Source organism: Passer domesticus, chromosome 7 (genome assembly GCF_036417665.1).
Source record: "Passer domesticus isolate bPasDom1 chromosome 7, bPasDom1.hap1, whole genome shotgun sequence".
Classification (NCBI taxonomy): Eukaryota; Metazoa; Chordata; class Aves; order Passeriformes; family Passeridae; genus Passer; species Passer domesticus.
This window is the reverse complement of record NC_087480.1, coordinates 60549829-60573789: the sequence shown is the minus strand read 5'-3', so window position 1 is coordinate 60573789 and position 23961 is coordinate 60549829. Positions and strand designations below refer to the sequence as shown.

At 44.0% G+C, this 23961-nt stretch overlaps 2 protein-coding genes across 6 annotated transcripts in view; one reads left to right on the top strand and one right to left on the bottom strand.

Moving 5' to 3' along the window:
• The window catches only part of EFCAB7 (EF-hand calcium binding domain 7), a 20057-nt gene extending 14100 nt beyond the window's left edge, over positions 1-5957 (bottom strand). For 4 of the 5 annotated variants that reach the window (XR_010366617.1, XR_010366618.1, XM_064429119.1 and 1 more), the window contains exons 1-3: positions 5206-5957; positions 2902-3071; positions 111-322 (exon numbers count right to left, since the gene is read on the bottom strand). Coding sequence is in view for 3 of the 5 variants with exons in the window: in XM_064429119.1 (XP_064285189.1) it covers positions 111-322; positions 2902-3071; positions 5206-5936 (1113 nt within the window). In the remaining 2 variants the exon portion in view is untranslated. Of the gene's footprint in view, positions 1-110; positions 323-2901; positions 3072-3282; positions 4894-5205 lie in introns of those variants that run through there. The other variant, XM_064429120.1, reaches the window with a different exon arrangement.
• On the top strand, positions 5328-23961 carry ITGB3BP (integrin subunit beta 3 binding protein). The gene is made up of 9 exons (XM_064429130.1): positions 5328-5407; positions 9277-9319; positions 11401-11539; positions 13764-13836; positions 14575-14653; positions 15362-15455; positions 16529-16588; positions 22601-22724; positions 23132-23961. The coding sequence occupies exons 1-8, from the start codon at positions 5403-5405 to the stop codon at positions 22702-22704; spliced, it is 597 nt and encodes a 198-aa protein (XP_064285200.1). The 5' UTR covers positions 5328-5402; the 3' UTR covers positions 22705-22724; positions 23132-23961.

Below are 23961 nucleotides of genomic sequence, written 5' to 3'. Positions count from 1 at the left end.
CTTCTGGAAACCCACCATGAAAATCTTCCATAAAATGGGGAATCCCAGCTCCCAGTACCATCTAATTTCCAAAATCTCTACCAATTAAGGATGGATAATTAGATACTTACTGTTGTAAGAATTTTACAAAGTTCATCATGTGAAATATATCCAGCCTTAGCTGTGTCTATTTTACCAAATGCTTCGAGCAGTTCATTTTTTGTAGCTGGCTTTTCTTTTTTTAAAATAGCACAAAAGTCATCAAAATTCAGTGAGGATGTTTGTGAAGTCCAGTATTTGTTAATGGTCTTCTGAGAAGGATTTCTTCCAGCCTGCTGAAGCACTGAGTAATAAAACACAATATTACATACATATTCCAGTGTTAGAAAAGGAGTTTTCTCCAAACATCCTTGAGCCACTTTTCACATTCAGGTTTTTTTAAAGCCAAATCACTTCAAGAGAAAAGTGGGTCTGAAGAACAGGTTTGGTTATGATCTTAATCAAAATATCCATTAACTCAAAGACAGTCTCAAGTGTAAAATTCAGCCTATATCCAGTGTCTTAACATCAAGAATATATTATTTTTAAGTCTGCACATTATTAGATCCTATTTCTACTAACACAAATATCAACCTTGCACTGCCTTTGCCAAGACCTGAAATCTGGAGTAGAATTTATCTGAGACAGTATTTTATGTCACACCTGTACATTTGAATGTATCAATTCTAATTATGCATGAATTTTAAGGGAAAAATGATACCACCAGGCAGCCAATGCCACACAGGCAACCAGTGCCATGGGTGTTACACCTGGCATTCCCCAAAATGAATTTGCTGGATCCATTTGCCTCTTCAAGGTCTTTACTGAAAACATCCTTTCAGTTTTCAGTGCATTACATTAAATGGAAATTAAATTCAAATGCACAGTCTATCTGAAATGAGAGGGATGCTTTTGTATCTTCCCAAATCATCTTTAAGGGAAGCACAGGAGATCCTGCATCTCCACCTGGGCTGGCACTTGGTTCTGAGCCAGCTGAGCAGTGCCCAAGCCTGTGCTGGGAACTGCTGAAGAGCATCTGTGAAATGAGGCAGTGGCATGGTGACAATGCTCAGTGGGACCCCTGTCACCAACAAACCAAGCAAACAAACAAACAAACAAATAAACCAGGCACCTCTGCTGTTAACCCCTGCTTCATGCCAAGCACTAAATAAAGATTTGTGGCCTGCCACCTCTGCTGGAAGAGCCAGAACAGAGCAGGGCTCACACCTTTGTCCCAGCCACGCCTGGGCATGGAGCAATGCCTTGGGGATTTCAGTGGCCAGGGCAGCCAGGCAAGGAAGGGCAGGGACTCTGGGGGTGTGCTCCCATGGATGGGAGAGCTCCCTGGAATGTCAGGGCAGCTCATGATTATATTTGACAAATATAATATACAATCAAATATACAATCTTTAATTTTATATCTCCAGGGACATCAGCACTCACCATTCCATACATGCCTCTCAATTTGTATTTGTGAAAGCTCAGTCAGACTGCACCTTTTATTCATATTTCTTTATGGTCTGGTTCTGCTAAATCACTCCAGACAGGAAATGAAGCTACTCTTTGGGGATAAGCAAAACTCCTACAAATAAAATTTCCCAGGGCCAATCTCTCACTTTAGTTTGGAATATCAGCCAAAATTCATGAAGCAAGAGGGGCTTAAACATTGGCACCACTCGTTTGAGAAATGCCAAAATTGACTTAAGATGAAATATAAGTCTTTAACTCTCAATGCTTACAAATTCTAAAATAAATTATTAAATGTCTCTGGAAGGATTGAGAGTCTAAACAATTAACTGCCCTCTCCAAGTTGACCTTGAAAGCAAAAAGCCCAAACACTTGCTGTGTAGCCAAGTGGCATATGGACAGAGCTGAAAGCCAAAGCATTTATTAGAGAGATGACATTTGCTCACACCACCCCTCTGTTAAAATCCAGATTATCCCCAGCTATCATTAGGATGCCATAAAGGCCCTTTGATTGCAGCTGGGAAAGCCTGGAGAGCACCAAGTCACAAGCTGTAGGAATATGCTTGGTAATGGGTGGAATTTCATGTTCTGCTGTAGGGAAAGAAGCTACAGTCAGTGCACTCAGCTTTTACAGTGGTGGTTTCCAGGAAAAACCTTTTAAAAAAGAACAAAAATGCTCTAAGGAAAAAAAGTCATCACCCAAAGAGAGCACACGATCCCACAACTCCAGGAAACTGCAAAGTTGGAATTGTATTTGCTTGAGGAATTTTATCTGCAGTAGTGAAACCTCCTTCAAAACTGAGGTTGTTTATTACTCAGTCTTACCTTACTCTTTCCTTATCTTACCTGGTCACTAAGTTACATTGTTAAGAAATCAACTTCCATTTTTCAGGAAAATTTTTCTCACTTCCCTTTGAAATTCCTGAAGTTTTCAAACCAAAGCCCCACAGCTTTCAGTTTCTACCAACAGCCTTATTTAGTGCAGCTGAAGCAGATTTGTGTTTTGTGTTGTACTGCTGACATCACCACCACTTATACACAGATACAGTCAGGACAAAAAAATGAGAATTTTAGATTCCAGCACATAAAAGGAATTCAGTAATTCAGGAGGAGTTGAGATAAGGAGTAAGAATTCTCATGGAACACCAGTTATGGTGGTTTTCTGTGCCAGGACAGAGGCCCACTCTAAACTGAATCACCTTTCTAAATCTAAGTCACCTTTCCTACTGGTGATTTAGAAATAAAATCTGTAATAAAACAATCTACAATAAAATGTCTCTGTCTGGCATTCCCACTTCCAGCAGGCATCCAAAACTGCTCTCAATCCCTTAAACCAGTTACTGAGTTTATGCCCAGGGATAGCCCCACTGCAATCATCCCATGGAAGAGTTAGAGGGAAAAAGATCCAATCGTTACCTAAAATGAGTTGTTCTTTTGATTTAATATTTTCTAAGCTGCTTTTTAAGACAGTCAGATAAGCTGCTCTGCAGTTCATGTAAAAAATGGCTTCTTCTGCATGCTGGGACTTCTTCCCTTGGGAACTTTCTGAGTGTGTGGCTTTCTGATTCCCAGGAGTGCTGGCCATCCTGTGAGGGATGAGATTCCAGTTAGAATTTGTAATTGTCCTAACAATGCCTCTGTTTGTCCTCTGAAACACTGACTAGCCCCAGTCACCCACACATCCAGGTCATAGCCTTTCTTTTCTCTAAATCTGGGATGGGAATTATGATCCACACTTGTAGGTAAGCACCATGAGAGCCACAAGCAGAAAGAGTTTCAGCTCTACTTATTACTCACAGTTTATCCTTCATTGGCAGTAAAAAGTTTTATTTCACTTTATTTTATATAGTTGCAGGCATTTGATATTGCAAGTATTATATAAATATTATGCAGACTTGATTTTTGAAAGCACAAAAACACATTTTCATGTTATCTGTGAAACAAGGCTTTGCCATCCATGTCTTCTCTTTTTACTCCTGTAACTCAACAAAACATATTAATAATAATAATAAAATTGGTCAAAATGGGAATCCAGAATTATATTTCTTAGAATATAAATATAAATAATATAAATATATATAAATAATAGGAAATAATATATATAATATAAATATATATAATTTAAATATAAATAATAGAAATAAATGTGCATAAACCTTTGAGCAACACAGGCCTTTTAAATCCAAGGCCCATACAGTTATAATGGGATGGAAAAAAACCAAACCCATATTTTTTTCTCAATTATTAAAACAACTCATTGCTGTTTGCTCAGCAATGGTCAGCAAACTCTGACAGCAGCTTTCTGCTTCCACCAGGGGTGATTAAGGTTTTTAGAAGGCCATCACACAGGGACACTAAATCCTGTTGTGCTGTTGCTTTAACAGTTCCTTGTATTATTTTACCCACTGTTGACTTCAGGAAATATATTCCAGCACAATAAATGGAATATCTCAAGTTCAGCAACAAGACAACACCATCCCAGGGTCCCCTTCAGGACTCATTGGGTTTTTACTCGAGAGGCCTCAATCACTGGCACCTTGTTGAGTTATACAGATCTTTTACACTTGGGAAAGGCAGATAATAATTGCTTATCAAGGATGAAGTACCCAATTTGTAACACCCTGACACTTTAATATTACACAGGCACCAGAAGGAGCCCACAGGGACCCCCTGGCACAGCCTGGCCCCTGCAAACAGGTGTCACTATAATGAAGCACCAGTGTTACACACGTGGAATGAAACTGGGGGCAAAGGCAAGGAGGAGAGGAAGAAGAAATGTTAATTTTCCAGCAACCAGTTTAGAAGATGTGAACTCCTGTTTGTAGTGCTCGGACTTCCCATTACTGAGGCATTCCTTATGTGGGTCGGGAAGTGCTGCCAATCCATCGCTGGGAAATCCAGCGAGCAATGCTTAGTGACAGCACTGCCAGCAGCCCCACGGCCCAGGCTGGGGCATTTCTACTGGATAAATGACACTTCAGAAAAATAGACAGAGGGGAGCAAGCCAGCCCAGGCTTCCAAACAGGCAGAGAGTAGGCTTTAGACTAGACATTGGGAAGAAATTCCTCCCTGTGAGGGTGGGGAGGCCCTGGAAGCTGCCCCTGGATCCCTGGAAGTCTCCAAGGCCAAGTTGGATGGGTGTTTCAGCAACCTGGGATGGTTGTGGAATTATTCACAATGGAATGCGAGTCGTAGTGAATAGTGGAATTGCCCATGGGTGGAACTGGAGTTTCAGGGCCCCTTCCAAGCCGAACCAGTGCAGTATTCTCAGCCCAGAGCACAGCGTGCCATGCCTCGGACACCGCCATGGATGGGGACTCCAGCCCTCCCTGGGCAGCCCCTTCCAATCGCCCTTTCTGTAAGAAATTCCTCCTGATGCCCAAGGTCAGACCCTCCGTGGCAGCACTGACCGTCACTGACAGGCTCACCCACACAAACCCGCACTGGCACAGGGCAGCTCTGCCCGGCTCCCGCCTCATCCCCCTGAAACGAGGAAACTTCCTGCATGGATCTCACCACCTCCCTCCCTAGAGGGGACAGGGGGCTCAAGGGCTAAATCTGCCACCCAAAAAATAAAATTAAAATGACAATCCCTTTCCCCCAGCCCTGAGGGGAATCCGCCCTCCCTCACTCCCTCAGCCCCGCTCGGCGATCCCTGAGGCGCGCTCGGCCGCCCCGAACCCCTCGCCCGAACATCGCCGGCCCCGGCCCGGCTCCTACCGCGCACAGCGGGGCCCGGCGAGCCCACACGGACACCGGGCTCGGTCTCGGCTTCGGTCTCGGCCCCGCAGCCCTGCCGGGCTCCGCGGCCCCGCCCCGGCCCGGCCCGGCCCGCCCTCGGCGCCGTTTCCAGCCGGCGGCGTTTGGCGGGCACACGGCGGGAGCTGCGAAGCGGAGGCGGCGGGAACGGCTCCGGGATGTCGTAGGTGTCTGGGGAGCGGGGCCGCGCTGCTCTCCCGCTCCGTCCGCTCTCTCGCCCCTTCCTCTTCTCCCTCCCTCCTCCTCTTCTTCCTCCTCCCCTGTTCTCTTCCCTCTGTCTGTGCTCTCTCCTCTCCCACCGTCCCCTCACGGCAGCGGCTCGGTTCCGGCGGGCTCCGTGAGGGGAGCGCTTCTCCCGGCGGGCTGCGGCTCCCGAGCGCGTTCCGTGAGGGGAGAAGTGCCCTCAGAGCGGGCCCGGGAGGGAGGAGCGGCTGGCGAGGGGCGGGATTTGTTTCCCGATGGAAACAGACCGGGAAATGCCGGCGGCGGTGGCTCCTGGGGCAGCGGGGCGGGCGGGGCTGGCTGGGCCGGGCTGCCGCTGTGGGAGATCCTCTCCGGATCCTCCTGTCCGGATCATTCTCTCTGGATCCTGCATTTCTGAGGGGTCGGGGGCCGCTCTGCTCACAGGAGCCCAGCGACAAGACGAGGAGCGATGGCCGTAAACTAAAACACAGCGAGTTCCACCTCAGCATCGAGAACAGCTGCTGCGCGCTGAGGGTGGCAGAGCTCTGGAGCGGCTGCCCAGGAGTCTCCCGTTCAAAGCCTGTGTCACCTGCTCCGGGTGGCCCTGCCCTGGCAAGGGCTTTGGACTGGATGAGCTCCAGAGATCCCTTCCAGTCCCAGATATTCTAATTCTGTATCTCTACATAGCGTGGATAACCCCCGCGGGGCTGTGTGGGAGAGGGGCAAGGAGAAGGATCACAGGCTGGTTCCGTTTGGAAAGGACCACAGTGGGTGATCCCCTGCCATGGCACAGCCTGGCATCCAGGCAGGTCTGGGATATCTCCAGTGAGGGAGACTCCACATCTTCTCTGAACAGTCTGCTCCAGTGCTCAGTCACTGCACTGGAAAGGAGTTCTTTGTCTCATCCAGGTGGAACCTCATTTTCTGCCCATTGCATCTTGTTGCATTTCTGGGCAAAGCCTGGTCCATCCTCTGACCACCACTAAAGGGATTGGCAAAAAAAAAAAAAAAAAAAAAAAAAAAAGCAGGTTTTTGGTATGAATTTGTGAAAGTGTGGCTTCAACAGAGTTTGATGTCAAGGTTCACTCTGTTGATCACTACACAGGTGGAGCATACACAGGAAAATGGGATTAGGATCAATTTAGAATGATTTACACAGAGACCAGGGATGCAAAAGGGTCACGGGGACAAGGATACAAAAGATACAGGTGCAAAAGAGTTTAGCAGCACTTAATCACTGACTGATTTAATATTTATAAAGTGATTCAACAGGATTTACTACAATTACAGCAGTGACTAAATTATAGATTCACACACACTCAGGTGCAGAGAGGAGAGAAGGAATTGCAGGCCTGTGGAGATCAGGGCATGACACCCCCACGCCCATTTTCCATCAGGCTGTATCTCTTCATTTTGTCTCCAAAGGGAATAAATCCTGCTCATTTTTCTCCTATATTTTGCAGTTTATCAAGCAGTAAGTAATTAATCAAGTCATGTAAGTCTGGTGCTGCTCTTGTGTATCTCTGCTCATCATGGGCTTCTGGAGATCAATAAAGAAAGTTCTTTAACCTGATGAATATTGGGCACCAAATAATCACTGCAGGTTGTACAGCTGCCTGTAAACATGTGCCATCATACTCTGCATGGTTAAGAAAATAAATTCAGCCTTGTCTGGCCAATTCAGGGGTAGGAACCTCAGGTTGAATACTCTCACCACAAGTTCCTCATCTCTTTGTCTCCCTTTCTTGTTCCACTCTGACATTTGGTTCTACACCGCAGTCAAAGTGAGCTATAAAAAAAAAATAAACAAACCTAAGAGTGGTTCTCTTCATGTTGTTTCCTAAAATACTTGAGGAATTTTGTTTGCATGTATTGTTTTTTCCCCCACATTCTTGTTCTGGAAGATCAGAGAGAGGGCAGTTCAGCCAACAGGGTTTTCATGTGAGGAGTTGGGATGAATTTGGTTTCAGGGGTCTCTGTGTAGAGTTGGAGCACAAATTTTAAATTATTTTGATTTAACTGCTCCCGTTATGGCATTGAAAAGACAATCAGTAAAAACTAGCCCCAAGCAAGCCAGGCTGTTGGGTGGCACAAGGCAAGGTTGACCTCCTAAAGCTAAAATTCTGTTTTCCACCACAACATTCCAGGTTTTTCCAGCGCTGAAGGGCTTGGAATGAGGCTCCACCTCTGCCCCCAGTCCAGGGTGCTTGCAGAGGGAAATCTGGGCTGTGTGCTGCTGTTCCTGTACACAATATCTGACAGGCTTCAGAGAGCGTGGCTCTCATCAGGGCACAGCTTTCCCCCTAAGAAATGTCCCCAGTGTTTATAACTTAGTGGGGTTTTCATGCAGTTTCTCATTTATTTCATCCTACAGCTGTGATCCTGCTCCTGATTTCCTTTGGCTCTCAGCTCCTTCTGACACCTGCCATAAAAACTCCCATCAGAACATGCCTTAGTGTAACATGCAAATGCATTGGCCCCCAGAGCATCCTTGCAGTGTGGATGCATTAATAAATGGAATATTTCTCTGCTGCCATGAGCTGGGAGCTGTAATGGAGTCGGGATTCCTTCAGCTATATGGGGTTCTCTTTAAAAAAGAAATACACTGTAAAGAATTCCATCAAACTGTGGCAGCTTTGGCTGCCCTTTGGCCAGGATTTCAGAGGCCTTTTTAATTTAAATGTTACCTGTTTACTTGGCTTTTTTCAGACAGGATATTTCTTTTCCCCTTTATAAAATAGAAATAGCTGTAAAACAGTTTTCATAAAAGATCTTTGCCTGAGTTACATATCAAAGATGTGTTTCCATATTATTTTCCCAATTCTTTAATTTACAGTCTTAGAACAGCAGCATAAATTTGAAAAGGATATGTTTGGAATGAGGTCATCTAAATTCCTTACAAGGCAAAACATTCTTTTTCCAAGATGAAAACTGAACTAAGTTCTTGAAATATGATGGATATTCCAAACCCTGTTTAATTCAGTATAATAGATATGTTTCTTGGGGACTGTTCTTACAAAGATTTTTTTTTTCTCATCGTTTTACATCATGCTTTAAACTATTGTTAAGATTTAGGAACGTGCTTAAAAAGTTTCAGTTGTCTCTGGGAAAAATAGTCTTAATTTATGTTGACCTTTCTTTCCTTGGAGCATTTCGCCTGCATTCAATAAAATTTTGATGACTGCTCTTTAGCAGACAGCTGTACCATATAAAGTATTATAAATATTCAGCTTTCCTCTTCCAGTGTTGCCATTAACAGCTGGGCATCCAGTTCAGAGGAGCAGATTTTGCAGAGAGAGCTTGGCATGTTCCTGAATCAGGAGAGGGAAGAAGGGAAGCAAACAGTTTCTTATGGTTTGGGGACCTGTAAAGACATAGAGCATCTGTTCCCCAGCTAAGGCATGGGCTGGTAGCACTGAATCATGTTAAGAGCTAAAATGATGGGAAAAACTACTTTTTTCACCTTGCCTGTACCTGTGTCTTAAATGTCTTCAACATTATTTCGACTAATGGCAAAATAATCCCAAGCCTTGCTCAGAAGGTATGGAAATGGAAATGCTTGGGGGGGGTTGTTGTTTATAGCCTTGGAGAAAAGAGAAATACTCAGCATGATTTCACTTCAGTGCCTGGATTTTATCTCTGGTATAAAATGGAGAATCAGATTTTCTTAGGCAAACACTTTATCCTTCTAAACAAGCAACGTTCAGGGAATGGATTTGCTTTGGATGCCATCAGTAAATGTGAAACCAAGAAAGGAAACTGTCTTTAGCATTATCAATTACAGACCTTACTAACAGAAATCTTTGTGTCTACATGACCATAAAACCTGTCCGTGTTTTTCTCTTGCAGGGTTAAGAGAGCATTAAATTTGGACACTGTTAAAAAAGATAATGTAAGTATTTTTTGGTGTCTGGAGCCATCTGGGCTGTATAAATATACATATCTGTGTGCAAAACTAAATGTGGATATAAACAATCTATTTCATTTTAGCTGCCTTTATGTTGTTACAGATTGGATGTTGTCTGGGCAAATCTTAAAGCACAAAATTACTGCTGCAAATATTAGTATAAAATTGATTGTATTTCATTTGTCACAGAACTGCCTGGCGTTAAGTAATGTACATCTGCATGAATCACTTGAAAAATGTGCATATTGTTATTGCCACCACTATTTACCCAAGAGCTGAATGAGTTAAGATCCTTGGTGAAATCATTTATTAGAAATTAGCTCCATTATCCTGGGAAGCAAACGTTCTGCCATGTAATTGTACGTGTGACAATATGGAATTATGATAATGCTGTAATCTGCATATTAGAAACTGCAAAATTGAAATGAAAACATTAAAGGCACTTTCATGTCAGGCCTGTAATTACTTCCCTCAGCTAATCTGGCATAATGAAACAATAAACTCCTAACGCTGCCATCAATTTCACCGCAGTTATCACAACCAAAATAAAACTGTACTGGTGCTGTTATTTGTTGGAAACGCAGCTCCAGCGTCCTCCCAGGCACCAGCATGTCGTGACATATGCCAGTTTATTGCCTCCCACAGTGGCTCTTGCTGCAGCCAGCAGGGCACAGGAGCTGGGAGGATGGCAGGCTGCAAAGGAAGGACAGTTCTGGAGAAGTACAGAGAGAAAGAGCTGGTCAGCAAACCAGCTCCCCATAAATCTCCAAGCCTGGGTCGTTTTGAAGACGTTGTTGTATATGCAGCATGTACTTGGAGGCCTCAGTGGTATTGAGCAAGGCAGAAATTGGGCATTTCAAAAAATTCCAGATAGTTATTTCTTGAAAATTTCAACAGAGGTCGCAAAATACCCCAGTGGCACCAAAAAAAAAATCATTAACAGTTTAATTAGCAGCTTAGTGTACCATTACCCAACTTGTTCTGCTCAGAATGCAGCTGTGGCTGTAATTTTGCAGCTGTTTCTTGGGCTGCAGTAACATTTTTGTAGAAAGTGGTCCAGCTGAAATTCCATGGAATGCTTTTCCTGCCCCAAATCCATCCCTTCCCATGAGATAAGAAGAGTTACTCTGTGCTTGCCTGCAGCCAGGCTCTTGTGCAGCAAAGAGCTGAGGAGGAGCCCACCTGAATGATGGAAACTTTTAGTGGAGGCCTTTACACTGATTTTTGGTTCACACAATGTCTCCTATAGATGCATGTCAAAGATTTCAATTAAATAGCTTTATAGAGGGAAAGAAGGAACAGAAAGTAGTGAACTCATGGTTTGGGTGAAATATATGCTTAATCTTTGCTGTTTCTGTCATTCCTTCCCTGTTTTTGTCAAGAGTTCCTCATTCCATGGATCAAAATATTCATGAACTAACCAGATCAGGAATGAGTATTTTTAGAGTTTTGGAATCTTAGCATGGTATTGTTAAAACATTGCATAACTGGAGTAAAAACTTCTCTGCACAAATCCTTTAACATCATTAAATAATTCTCTTGCATCATTAGACATACTGAAACTCTGAAACACAGACAAAATTTTAGATTTAAGGGACTCATTTTGGATTTTTTCAATTAAAAAAATTAAATTTAAAAAAATTATTAGAAATAACTTCTGATACAATTAAAATCTACAAATATTTCTGTCTTAAATACTCATTACAGGAAGAAAAATAATAGCTTGGTTTGGCTGCTATAAAAAAACCCCAAACATTGAGGTGATCATGCCAGAATTCCTAAATCCCTTTAAAACACATCTTTTTCTTTATGGAACCTAGAAGAGAAAGTGTTTGCAAGGATTTTTTATCTTTTAGAGTCAAACTAATCTTATGGAGAAGAGGGAGTGATAGCAAAGCTTGATGAGCACAAAGTCACCCCACCACAGCATTTATCATGGGCTTTCCATAATGGGAATGCATAAAGCCAGGAATTACTTAGGGGAAAGAAAAAAAAATAAAATGTTCAGAGTGGTTTTGTCACTACTCATCTGGATTTTTTTTTTTTTGTATTTTTCTCCATTTCAGGTACCTGATGCAACCCCCCAGAAGGCCAAAAGGAGCAACCTGAACTTCTACTCCCCGACCACAGGCACGTGCCAGCTGAGTCCCTGCTCCTCTGCCACCAGTGATGAGGCTCAAAACCCCAGCAGTGCCCCAGCAGAGGGTGAGCTGAACATTCCCTCTTCCTCACTGCAGCTTTGTCCTGCCTTTTCCTGCATTTGGGGACTGCTCTCCCATCTGCTGTATTTTATTTCTCTTTCCTCTCAAGGAATCTCTTCTGGAAAAGTTGGGACTTGAAGCTTGAATTTTTTCAGTGTGAATTTTGAGGGTGTTTGTAAAACAACTGAGTGAGACAATTTTTTATTAAAATAGCACTGAAATGAAAACATTGAAATGAAAACGTTGTCATCAGCTCTCAGAAAATACCCCTCTGTAAGATTATAATGATATTATTTCCAGTTCACTGTAGGATGAATGTTCACTTAGTTCCACAGTCACAGCTTTTGACTCTGACTGCTCAAGAAGCAGATTTTCAGTAGACTGAGCTGCTTTTATGGCTGTATAAAAATATTGTGGTTTTGGCCTCTTTAAGTGTTGAGGAACCTTCAGGTCACCTGGTGTAACTCTTTTATTTTAAAAAGAAGAATACAGAGGGACCTTTTGTCATCTTTCCCTATAGAACTTTTATTCCCTTGCAGTACAAGGAAATAAAAACCTTAACATCTAGAAAAGATTGTTAAGTCTTTATGATAACAACAACACAACAACAACAACAATAATAATAAATGCATAATTTCCATTTTTAGCAAATTCAATTATTTCAGTTATTAAGAAAAAAAATCTGATTTTGACTTTGTCTGGCTTTAATTTTCAGCCATTGATTCTTCTTCTTCTTAATTCTTCTTAAAAAACAGATTTTTTTATGTCCCAGAGGTTTTGGAATTTATGTACAGTAATTGAGGCCTCACCAACATTTATGAATTATGTTGAGTAAAAACATTCTGAGCAAGGTGGAGCAGCCACTGTTGGAAATTCATCTGGGTGTCTGCAGATTTCAGCTGCTGCACCATATCCTCTCCTGATGGATCTGCAAAAGTGGAACCTCCCTATTCCTTCTATATTTTATCCTAATTCTTTCTCCTGCTGCCAGTCTTTTTTTTCCCCCTCTGTTCATATAGCTACAAGATGGTGGTGTATAATTATTAAATCCCAGTTCCAGGCTGTCCATTGAAACCCACAATTTCTGCTCTCCTTCTAAAATCCACAGTTCTAGTCCACAAGTATGACCTGTTTGATAATTGATGACTGATTTAAATCCAAGTTCTATTGACTACTTAGATTTAAAATGAAATCTTTGAGGGTCTTACCTTTTAGCTACTGTATTAAAGCTTAAACTTTTGTAGCACTTTGTCATCCTGAAGTGTTTCTAAATGTTTTACAAAATATTAAAATTAAAAGTTAATTTATCCTTGAGTGCTGAGACTTGGATGTAATAATTTAGATCTAACAAGAAGAAATCAAAGTGTTTAATGCTGAGTGTGGTCTCTTTTTTTAGTCTGATGGCAGGAAGGAGATTTATTGCAGTGAAATGTGGAAAGCTCCTCATTCCACAGGGTCTGTCTGGGATCTGTACATTTGTTAAGCCCATGGCAAATTCCAAATCTTTCACTCAAAGGTGAATTTACCAAATCCCCACATTTTGTGATATCTTCAACTTAAGCCACAATTAAATAATTTCTGATAGTCAGATGTGACTTTTTTATTGCTGGAACAAGTATTGGTAGACAAGCTAAAATTTTAATCTGGTTTTGTTCTGATCTGGTTCCTGTGGGAATGGATAAGTCATGTAAATTCAGAGTGTCTTTTGTGGTCAGAGGTCACCTTTGTCCTGCCCCATCCATCACACACCAGACTGGAATATTATCTTGTCAGTAGAGCACGTTTGGAGCCTTTGGAAGCAATTCCCAGTGTCTTTGTGGTTGTTTGGGAAATGGACTTGGGGCCAGGCAGTTTTTATAAAGGGAAATGGGAATTCCATAGCTCAGCCATTCCAGCATTTTCAGGATAATGCTCGAAGTTAATCTGCAGTTAATAGGATAAAAAGCTCCTGGAAGAGCACAGTAAATATCTGCCAGGATTATTCAACTTCCAGATATTAATGCTGTAGTCCCAAGGTTTCCAGAAACTGAGGAGAGGTCAAATTCCAAAAGTGTTAATTATAAATAATTGAGTGTGGTTCATTCCAAGTCCTGCTTTCCAAGTGAGCTTTGAGGTTTTTCCTCTTCTCAGAAGATCACTCAGCACTCGGGGTTCACACCAACTCCTTTTTGAGGTGCTTCAAATACCCCACGTCTGATTTTGATCCTTGTTGTGCCTCTTTTTCCGAGGAGATGAGAACGAGCAGAGCGATTCCGAGAGCGGATTGTCCAGGAGAGGGCAGCCTCCAACAGAGCACGATGTGTAAGTGCGCTCACTTTGAAGTTTGTTATGGTGCAGGGCTCTGATTGCTTCTCTTTTCCACCACCAGACAATAACTGTGACGTTTATTTGCCTAAATAGATGTTTGAATTGCAGCTCTTCCTTTCATTCCTGCAGTTGAACTCGCAGTTTGTTTCCTGGGGTTTTTGCCTCTGCTGGATGTTTTCCTACACCATTATGCTGAAATTCCTTCAGTGTAGGATGGTGTCTTCCAAGTGATGGAGCAGGACAGGTTGTTTGGATGACATTTTAACAGTGGGAAATAAAATATTAACATTGTACCGGTGTGAAACTGTAAATTGATTAATTGGGTTGGTTTTTTTTTGTGATTCAGTGAATCCTTTGGTCAACACATCCAGCCTCATCTCTTAGTGACAGGAACCCGGAATTACAGAACAATTGGAGTAATTAGAGGCCTCATTGATATGGAAATGTTAGCATTCAATAATTCAGAATGTTTTTAAAAGGTTTGCAGGAGACCTGCAGTGACATTCAAATAAAAACATGTCTAAACCAACACCTACACTTAATATTCATGGGAACTTCCATACACTTAATTTTACAGATGGAAAATACAGTGTCCAGTACACTGATATAAATCCTCACAGCTGAACTGGATCCATCCCCATTCCAAAATAAAAACTCTGGGAACATTGCAAACATGGATTTTCAGTGAGTGGGGATGTGGATAATTGGAATTGTTTTACCTTTTTTACACAGGTTCCTGCAACTGCACTCCCAAGTGAGAAATTCCTTGCCCAGAATTCTGAAACTGAGAGCAAATCTGACAAGCCTGAAGGTCTGCTTTACATTGATTTGTCTTTTACACTACTTCTAATATAGAATTTGAAAGGAAAATTAGGATTTTGTATTCAACATTTGACTTTGAAGGGGTGAGGAAACAAATAAAAGACTTGAAACCAGGCGAGTTGGACTTGGAAATCCAGAAAATGCAAAAAAACTCCAAAATTTATTGGATTTTTAAAATAGAAGAGTTGCTTTTCCATGTCCTCAGTTTTTAGTTTGTACACAAATAGAGTAGTTCTCCATTATTATTTATAACTTGAAATATGAATTAACTGCATAGATTTTATGTCTTTGAAGATTAAAGATCCTTTTGTGTTGCAGTGATTGTACCATTTAATTTACCACTAAAGTATCATTATTTAATAGTCCAATACATGTTAAAATGCAAATCACTGCTCTCTTTTTTTCCCATTTTGTTTCCTGACTAAATTGAGCACAGGGTTCATTGCTGTACATCAATAGCTGAAAAATAATTCAGTGTACTCAGAGGACTGTGTTGATTTATTTCATGTGGACAAGGTTTTATTTAAAAAACAAAAAAATAATGATACTAATTGAAAATATTTTAATTACAATGTTTATTTAGAAAAGGAAGAATTTAGAGCTTATGAACAATTTCCAAACTGGTTTTGGTATGTTGTAGATACGGAGTAGATATTGGGAATGGGATTTAGCAATGATTTGAATTGTTGTTTTCCAGGCTTTGGAGGGCAGCAGAGAGCTGGAAAATATCCTCGGAGTCTCCCACTCGTCCTGTGTGCTGAGTGCTGAACTGCAGAAAACGCAGGCGCTGGGTGAGGAGGGGCTTCACTACATTCACTTATCCCACGGAACATTTACCAGGGATCACCCCAGATGTTCCCTGGGTACTCCCCAGGACTCAGGAAAATGCACTTCAAGTGTCCCCGTGCATCCAGCAGGGACTTAAAAGCCGGGCACACTGGGGAGGGAAAACCTGGAAAAGCAACACCTTTTCTCATGGAAATGGTCAGTAAATAGTTAGATACTTAGTGGGTACTTAGGGGGGGATTAGGCTGAACGTTTGCACTTGGATTGCTTGGCCTTTCTTCTCCCTTCCGAGGAAGTTGGCTTGTTTGTTTGTTTGCCTGTCAGCAGGATTAGGCTGAATATAAATTTCCAGGCTTTAAAAATGGCTATTCATGTGTCTTGAAACGATGGACATTCCAGATGCTTGTTGTGGTGGGATAAGGGCACTTCACAGCTGCACATCTGAAATACTTTTCCAAAGCAGCCCAGAAAGCAAACCTGGAGTGCCTGAGCTGCTGCTTTTTGCAGCTGGGAGCAGGTGGACAGTAAAGCCTCAGGTACCAGGGAAAATGTCTTCCCAAACAGTGGAATTGCTGCATTGCTGGTGTTTCAATGACCATTTCTTCCCTGACTTGTATTCCAAAGCTCATTCCATGTCCCCTCTGCCTGGGCATGCATTGCCCTGCTCCCACTGTAGTGCCAGATCCTTTCTGACCTGGGAACAGTCTGGGTTTCCATCGGGGTGGGACAGACAGACAGACAGCCCAAAGGACAGCTCAGACCTCTTGCTGCCACTCCTGTGTCCACTCTTCCCCTCAGCTCCTTGGGAAAGAAGCATCCTTCCCCATCTCTGAATTAGGAACTACGGCAGCATTAGGAAAAAAAAACAGAACAAAATATGGGATGAGGCTTGGAAGGAAAACTTGTCAGAATTCTCTGAATTTTGAAAATTCTTGTTCATTTTTTTGAGCACAGTTACGTAGGCAAGAGGGGTTTTTTTTCTTGAAATGCTTTGAAAGTGAAGGAGGCAGCAGAGGTATTATTTTCTTTGAAAGCTCTGGGGCAACATTTGTTGATTTTGGATTTATTTCTTCACTAGTGAGTCAAGCAGAAAAACTGCAGCTGTTGAAAGCAAACCATGGAAAAGTCCCTGCCCGAGGTAAGAAACTCTTCATAACTCCTGTGTAACAGATGTTTTGATTCCTTTTGCTTGATTTCTTTTCAGTCCTTTTCACTTGTAGTAAGTTGGGTAACCTTTAGGATATGAAAACGATGATAATCAAATGTGTTTCTTCTGAATGGTCTGCAAATGTAAATTGAATGTTTGCTGCTATTTTCGTTGTATTGGGTATTTCCTCATGAGCCTGTGCAAGGAGGAGCAATCATTCACCTTGCACTTGTGCCATGGTCCAGAAGATTTTCCATGCTCCTTGTATATCCCAGCTATCCTTGTTCTTCCTCATCCTCCTCCCTCCCTCTGTGTTTTCAGTGTCACAATCTTGCAGCAAAACCTTTCTCACTTGGTGTATTTTGTGGGGATTTCACCACTGCAGGGGGCTGTGAAATCCCAGCTCTGGGGTTTCTTCATAACCAGTGCTGTGAAAATATTTGAAGCTGCTTGTGTTGCATCCCCAGCTGCTTTAGTGCCTTGGCAGGAGGGAAGGGGACACACTCAGGACAGTTTAATTCCCTCACACTCAGTAAAATCAACAACCATGCCCCAGGGATATTCTGATATTTCTGTTTTCTTCCCTCTTTCTGTCTGAAAGCAGAGCAAACCCAAAACCAGGAGCAGTGGTGGCATCTCTGCTGTGGGGAATTCTCTTAAAGGACAGAAAATTGATCAAGCTTAGATTTGCTGGGCTGCAGCAGATTAGCTGCAAGTGAAAAGGAGTGACAGCACTTGGGAGGGAGTTGGGCTGATGTGTGCAGTGTGCAGGTGGTGATTTACAGCCCCTGTCCTGCTGCAGCTCCTGGCGAAGGGCTGGAGTGCTGGGAGCAGTCCCTGCCTGCTTTGTGCTCTGCTCCAGAGCCAGCCCCCAGCCCCAAACACAGCCAGGCTGCTTACATCAGAGATATTTTGTTAAGGTAGGGTGGAAAATAAAATTCCAAGTTTAAGCTGAGCGATTTTGATGAAGTTCCAGTGTCAGATTTGCTTTCACAAAGAATAAATTCCATTTTGAAAATGCAGTAGCAGGAGAGGCAGAGAAGTTTGTGATCAAAGAGAAGCATCTGTAGATGTTTTTCTTTGCCTTTTAGTTTCAGATGTGGGTTTTTCATAATTATTTTTAATTAGTTATGGCAAGGCTTAAAACTTATGACTGTTCTGTGGCTTGGTCCAGATGGAATGTCACATTATCATCACATGGTGAGGCATGAAATTTATTTACTTTACATAAACGACCTCCTCTTAAAACAACTTCATACAAAACATTCCTGCCTCAATGGGCAGCCTTGTGCACAGCTCAGTTTATCATTTTGGGTGACCAGCATGGAAAAAGGGCATCATTGTTTGCCCATGACTTGGATTTACAGTAAACAAAATGTTTTTGAATAAAAAGTAAGCAAATTGTAAAACAACTGCCAAGGGATGAATCGAGTCAGTGTCTGGGAGTGAGAATGTGCTGGGAATGGATGTGCAGGTTGGGATGTGCACATTTTGAAGGAAGGTTTCTTAGGTTTGGAGACTGCAGGAGTGGAGGCTCTGAAGGGGAAGCTGCTCCAGCTGGCTGTTACAAAGGACAGGGACACTTTGCTTCCCCAAAACCCTGACACAAACCATGGCTGCTGCCCACGAGAGTGTTCCAGAGATCAAATACTGGCTGTGGTGGGGAAAACTCTGTCCAGGCTGTGATGGAATAGAAAACACTTCCTTTGCTGTGGGCTCTCCATCCTGCTGAGCCCAGGGCAAATCTGATCCTCTCTGAGTTCTGAGCATTCCCAGCTTTCATGGTGGGCTGAACACAAGGGGCTGAGGTTTGTGCTCTTGGGACAGCTTTCCAGGAGACTGGATCAGGGTTAACTGCATGGAATTTATTCCATGCCGCTTGAAATCCCTGATGAAAGCAAAGCTGAGAAATCAGGGACCAAAACTCCTGAGTTTCCACCTGCCAGTCCAGTTTTGAAAACTGCATTTATTTTAAAACACAAATCCCCTCTCGCAACCACTGCAAAATATGAACACATCCTTAATGATCAGAGCTCCTCCTTGAACCAGGTAAAAAGGTAAGAATACAGAATTCCACCATTTATTTCATTTTGTGTCAGTTTGGGTGCAGAATTTGGGTGTCCTAAAACTAAACCACTTGAAAATAATCTGGGGGATTATTTTCACATCATTCTCAAATCAAGTGTAACAGATTTGTTGACCTTTAGATGTACTTGGGTACATGTTGTACCTTTCCTTCCTCCTTCTTGGAGATCTTCTGAGGAAAAGGGGAATACAGCAGTGGATTTTTCCCACTGTAAAGCCCTAGCCTAACAACCACATCTATTTTCCTCAGCCCAACTGTGTATTTACTTACAGAGATGAAATGCCATTTCCCTTTGCTGGGAAAAGTGAGTCTGGGAGCTGGCTGAACAAAAACTGTAACACTGGAGGGACCTGGCCTTGTCCCTGTGCCCTTCCCTGTGGGAGAACATCCCTGTTTGTGCTCCTGGGGCTTTCCTGCCATCTCCCCTGGGCAGGGCTGATCTCAGCTCCTCCCTCAGCGGGGATTGCCCCGGGGAGTGTGGTTTGCCCGGTTTGTGTCTTGGGCATGAAAAGCTCTTGTTGCTGAAGCTAAATTTGAATTCAATCTCCTCGTTCTGTGGGTTTGAGTTTGTGCCCGTGGGGTCCCTCCCAGAGGAGGAGAGGGAACAGATCCCAGTGAGCCCAGTCCCCCCAGGCTGCACTTCCCAGCACGGGTGAGGAATCCTGTCCACTGGCAGCCCCAGGAGCTGGGGGAGCTCCTTCCCAGCAGGATTTGGGGCTCTGGGGCTGCACCCACCCCTGAATTTCCCAAAGAGCCTGAGGCTGGAGGAGTCTGGGGTGTGGGCCCAGCAGCAGGAGGAGTTTGGGATGGAAGGAGGAGAGGGAGCAGCTCCAGGGCTCTGCAGTGATGGAGCACCCTGGGCTATGCAGATGAAATATTAAGCCATTAACTGCAGTGGCAGATCCAGAAATGCACATGAGACATATGACTGGAGGCCCCAGACAAGTACACAGAGAACTGTCAACCTGCATTTTAGATTTAGGTGTCAGCCCCATTTATTCACAGATTTCACCCTTGTTTTTACACTCTATTTTCCTACGTGCCTTTTTAGAGATGCAACAGCTATGAATTTTTAATTCTGGTGGATCTAGTTTAGAGTATTAAGCTTAATGAAAAATTCAAAAGAATTGTAGTTCTTCCAACATGTAGCAAGTCCTACATGAGAATAAATACTGCTTTCTCCCATGAATATAATTATTTTAAATAAAAAAGAAAAGAAACATTCATTTGGACTCACTTAGTAGCAATTATATGTTTAAGAGGTGTAAATAACTTGCTATCCAGACATTACAAATATCCAGGTGCTCTGTATGTGCTGATGACAACAAAATTGAAAAGAAAGACTGTAATAATTCTGACTGGTTTTCTCTGCAGAAGATATTGATTATTTGTGTGTGGTGAGAGATTTGGAAAATTCAATTAAAGGAGTTGTGCAAAGGTTTCATAAATTTCCCCAGTACAGCGTGTACACAGACATTGCTGCGTATTAAATCAATGCAGCACTTCACAATATATTTTCTTTGAAACATAAAAATAAATAACATTTAAACAGTTCTGCTTACTACAGAAACAAATTTTATTTTCTGTGAAGCATTTAGTCATGTGCTATCACTGACTCATACACATTTGCCAGCTGTAACAAATTTTATAGACGTTTTCTCCAGAGACATAGCTCATATACTATGAATTTTTAAATGAGCAAATGGTGAAGAAGGGATGTCAGCAATATAAAAATTGATCAGTTAAAAGATAAAAGCATAAGTAAAGAGATTTGTATGGTAGTCTTAATAGGTTTTATTAAATAAAAATACTATAAAAAGACAGTAATGAATAGACTGAAGGTTTTAACTGTGGTTGAGGTGGAGAAAAATTATTCTGGCACATTTAGTAGAAGATTGGTTTTATATCACCCGACAGGTGAACATTTTTTTCTCTCTGCTTTTTAGATCTGTAAATGTTTTAGAGCAGTCAAAGTTGGGAGAGGATGGTGGGGGAGCTTGGAGGGGAAAGGGAGCTTGGGAAGATTGAGCCCTCTCAGTGCCGGTGTGGTCCAGGGGCAGGGATGGCTCTGCCAGCCCTCTGGAGCAGGTCTGGGAGACTCCAGCCCTGCTGACCCTGGGAGCCCTAAAACTGGGGCTGAGGGGAGGAGCAGCAGCCAGCCCTGCTGCCCCAGCCCAGGCACCTTCTGCTCCCTGCCCTGAGCCCTTCCAGGGCTCTGTTCACTGCACCTCAGCCAGGCCTTCCTTGGTTTGATGGAGCTGAACTCAGGAGCTCCGCATGGAAAAATCCTGAAAGGCTGTTGGGGTTGTTGAGAACAGCTCACTCAGAGGTGAGGCAGGCTGGATGGGAGATTGGGAATTAGGAATTGTTCCTGGCAGGGTGGGCAGGCCCTGGCACAGGTGCCCAGAGCAGCCGTGGCTGCCCCTGGATCCCTGGCAGTGCCCAAGGCCAGGCTGGGGCACCTGGGACAGTGGAAGATGTCCCTGCCAGGGCTGGCACTGGGTGGGCTTTGCAGTCCCTTCCAACCCAAACCATTCCAGGATTCTTTGTTTGGAAAACAAAGCTGAGTCCGTGGTGTTTCTTTTTTGTGAATCTGGGCAGCCTCTGTTTTCAGGAGAGCTCAGAGTGCTGGGCAGAGCTCAGCAGGGTGGTCATGGCACCTTTGGGTTCTTTACTCACCACACAGTGCAATGCTGCAATCTGTGGTTAAAGGGAAAGCAGTCCTTTCCTCTATGGAATTGCATTCAGCACAAGTAAAGCAGCTTGCAACTGAACCTTCTTCCTGTTACTTGCCAGACAAGATTGGGCAGCTTCCTGTTGTGAGCAGTTGTGGGGTTTTTGGTTGATAATTTGTGTAAACAAATGAAGTTTGTTAGGAATGAAGCTAGAAAGTGGTACCTGAGGCCAGGCTGGACTGGATTCCTTTCTCTGGAGTAACCTTGTGCGTGTGGCTCAGGGCAGACCTGGGGTTGGTGTGGCTCAGCTCCAGGTGAGGCTGCCCAGGGCCAGGTGCTGGTGTGCAGTGTGAGGTCCCAGGAATCAGTGTGCCAGCTGGGAGAGCTGAGGAGGCCCTGCCCCAGCAGCCCCGTGCCTCTGGGGGTTGGTGCCCTCCCCAGCTGGGTTTGTGTGCAGCTGGAAATCCCCTTGGTGTGTCCAGTGTCATCCTGAATCCTCCCTTAGCCTGCAAGGTGGAGAATCCAACACCCCAGAGCCAGCAGCCTGGGGGTGCTCCAGCAGAGCTGCTCATCTGCTGCAGGGACATTTGGCAGCCCTGGCACTCGCAGGCACCTGCTCCCAGAGCCTTCCCCACACGTTCTCATTCCCCGAGTTCCTTCCTTGCACACTTTTCCTGTGCTTGTCCCAGCCAGCTGCTCACCCTCACCCAGCCCGGCCCTGCCCGGCCGTGGCCCCAGGTGTGGGTGACTCTGAGTGATCCAGGGGTGGCTGTGGGTGACTCTGGGGTGGCTGTGGGTGATCCAGGGTGGCTGTGGGTGACTCTGGGTGGCTGTGGGTGATCCAGGGTGGCTGTGGGTGACTCTGGGTGGCTGTGGCTGATCCAGGGGTGGGAGTTCCTCTGCTGCAATCCCTGATTGGGCTCTGCTGGCACAGCCCTTGGGGATTCCTATTTGTTCCTGTATTATTGACAGCAAAAGGCAGCACCAGCTTCTCATCCTGGCAGCACATTCTGTTCTGCTTTGCCATCACTGCCGGTGATGGAACACGGGTGCAGCCACTTGTCACCAGGACAAGCTCTGAAATCCCTGCTGAGACACCGTGTGAAGGAAAAGGGGTGCTGGGTTCTTTAACCACCACAGCAACTTATTTAACTCGTGTGGGAGGCAGGATTTGCACAAATTCTGTCATCACACTGCTGTTGTCTATCACACAGCACGTTTCTGTGTTTTCCTTGTTCACAGAGCCCATCCAGGCTGCCGGGGGTGCTGCATTCCTCACCTCATTCCTGGACAGAAAGAAGGAGGCCCTGGGCCTGCTCCCGGCCTTGCCCAGCACCAAGGCATAGCCAGAGTGACCAGGACCAAGGTACTTGTTGTAAACCATGTGCAGGGAGCTCTGGGATGTCCTGCAGGCTGTCCTGAGGGGAACCAGGTGTTCTCTGCCCTTGGGATTTGTTCCTGCTTTGTTGAGCACTGTGACAAAGAATCTCTAGGAGCTCTGCTCCCCCACTGAAACATCCTGTGTTGTTTCTCCCCCACTTGTTGCTGCTTTGGCTACTCCTCACCAGTTTGTTCCTCCATTGGTGACTTGGCCTTGTTCCTTAAAACATCCCCAAATGTCCCTGCAGCTCCAGAGGGGCTGGTGCCCTGCCTTGCCTGAGGCTCTGTGTGTGTTTTACTGGACATCACATCCATAACTCCAAACAGATCCCATGCACGATGATGCTGCTGTCTAATTGCTATTTATTTTAGTCATTCCTCATCTCCCCACAGGCATTATGTGAAAAATGCATTCCACATCAACCCAAACTTCTCCATCTGCTGGACTGGACTTAAAAGGAGCGAAGAACTGAGTGTAAACCAATCTCCCCAGCAAATCCCAGCTGGGGAGCGCTCGCTGCGCCGGGCAGGTGCACGTCCAGATAACATTTCTGGCATCTATTTCAACTTGACAATGTGCACAAGCAGATAATCTCAATGTAAATAACCCACCCGGGTGCTGTGCAGCCCTGGGCCCGTGGGGCTGCTGCTGTGTGGGGCTCTGGGCTCTCGGGCTGGAGGAGCTCTGCAGTGCCAGCAGTTTGTTATTGCCACCCTGGATGTGTTTTAGTTGTTTGCAAACACTTCTCAGATCTGTCACCCACATGAGGGTTCCTCTAAAGTCAACCCCAGCCCCGGGGTAAAAAGGCCTCTGACCCAGCATTGACACAGGGCTCTGGTAACATTTGCTTTTAGGTCAACATTTGAGTTTAGTTTTGGCATTTAATGCTGTAGGAGCAGAGCTGTTTTATATAAACCAACCTTTTTTATAAACCAGCTGCTTTTCTCTTTCCTTCTCCTCAGCCTCACCCCTCCAGCCAAATGAATCCCCTGCCTCTCAAATCCTTGCAAGTAGGCTGAAAAAATACAGTTAAACAGTTTATGTTTATCAAAGTCCAGCATAAACACAAACACTTGAACGTCCTTTCTACCACCTCAAATAAACTGATTTTTACAAGTAAAATTCTGAGCACCAGCATGATAAAGGTGTTCAGGGTGTGGCTGAGCACACACACACTCAAGCTTTGGGAGTTTTCAATTAATAAAAATGATTTTGCACTTCA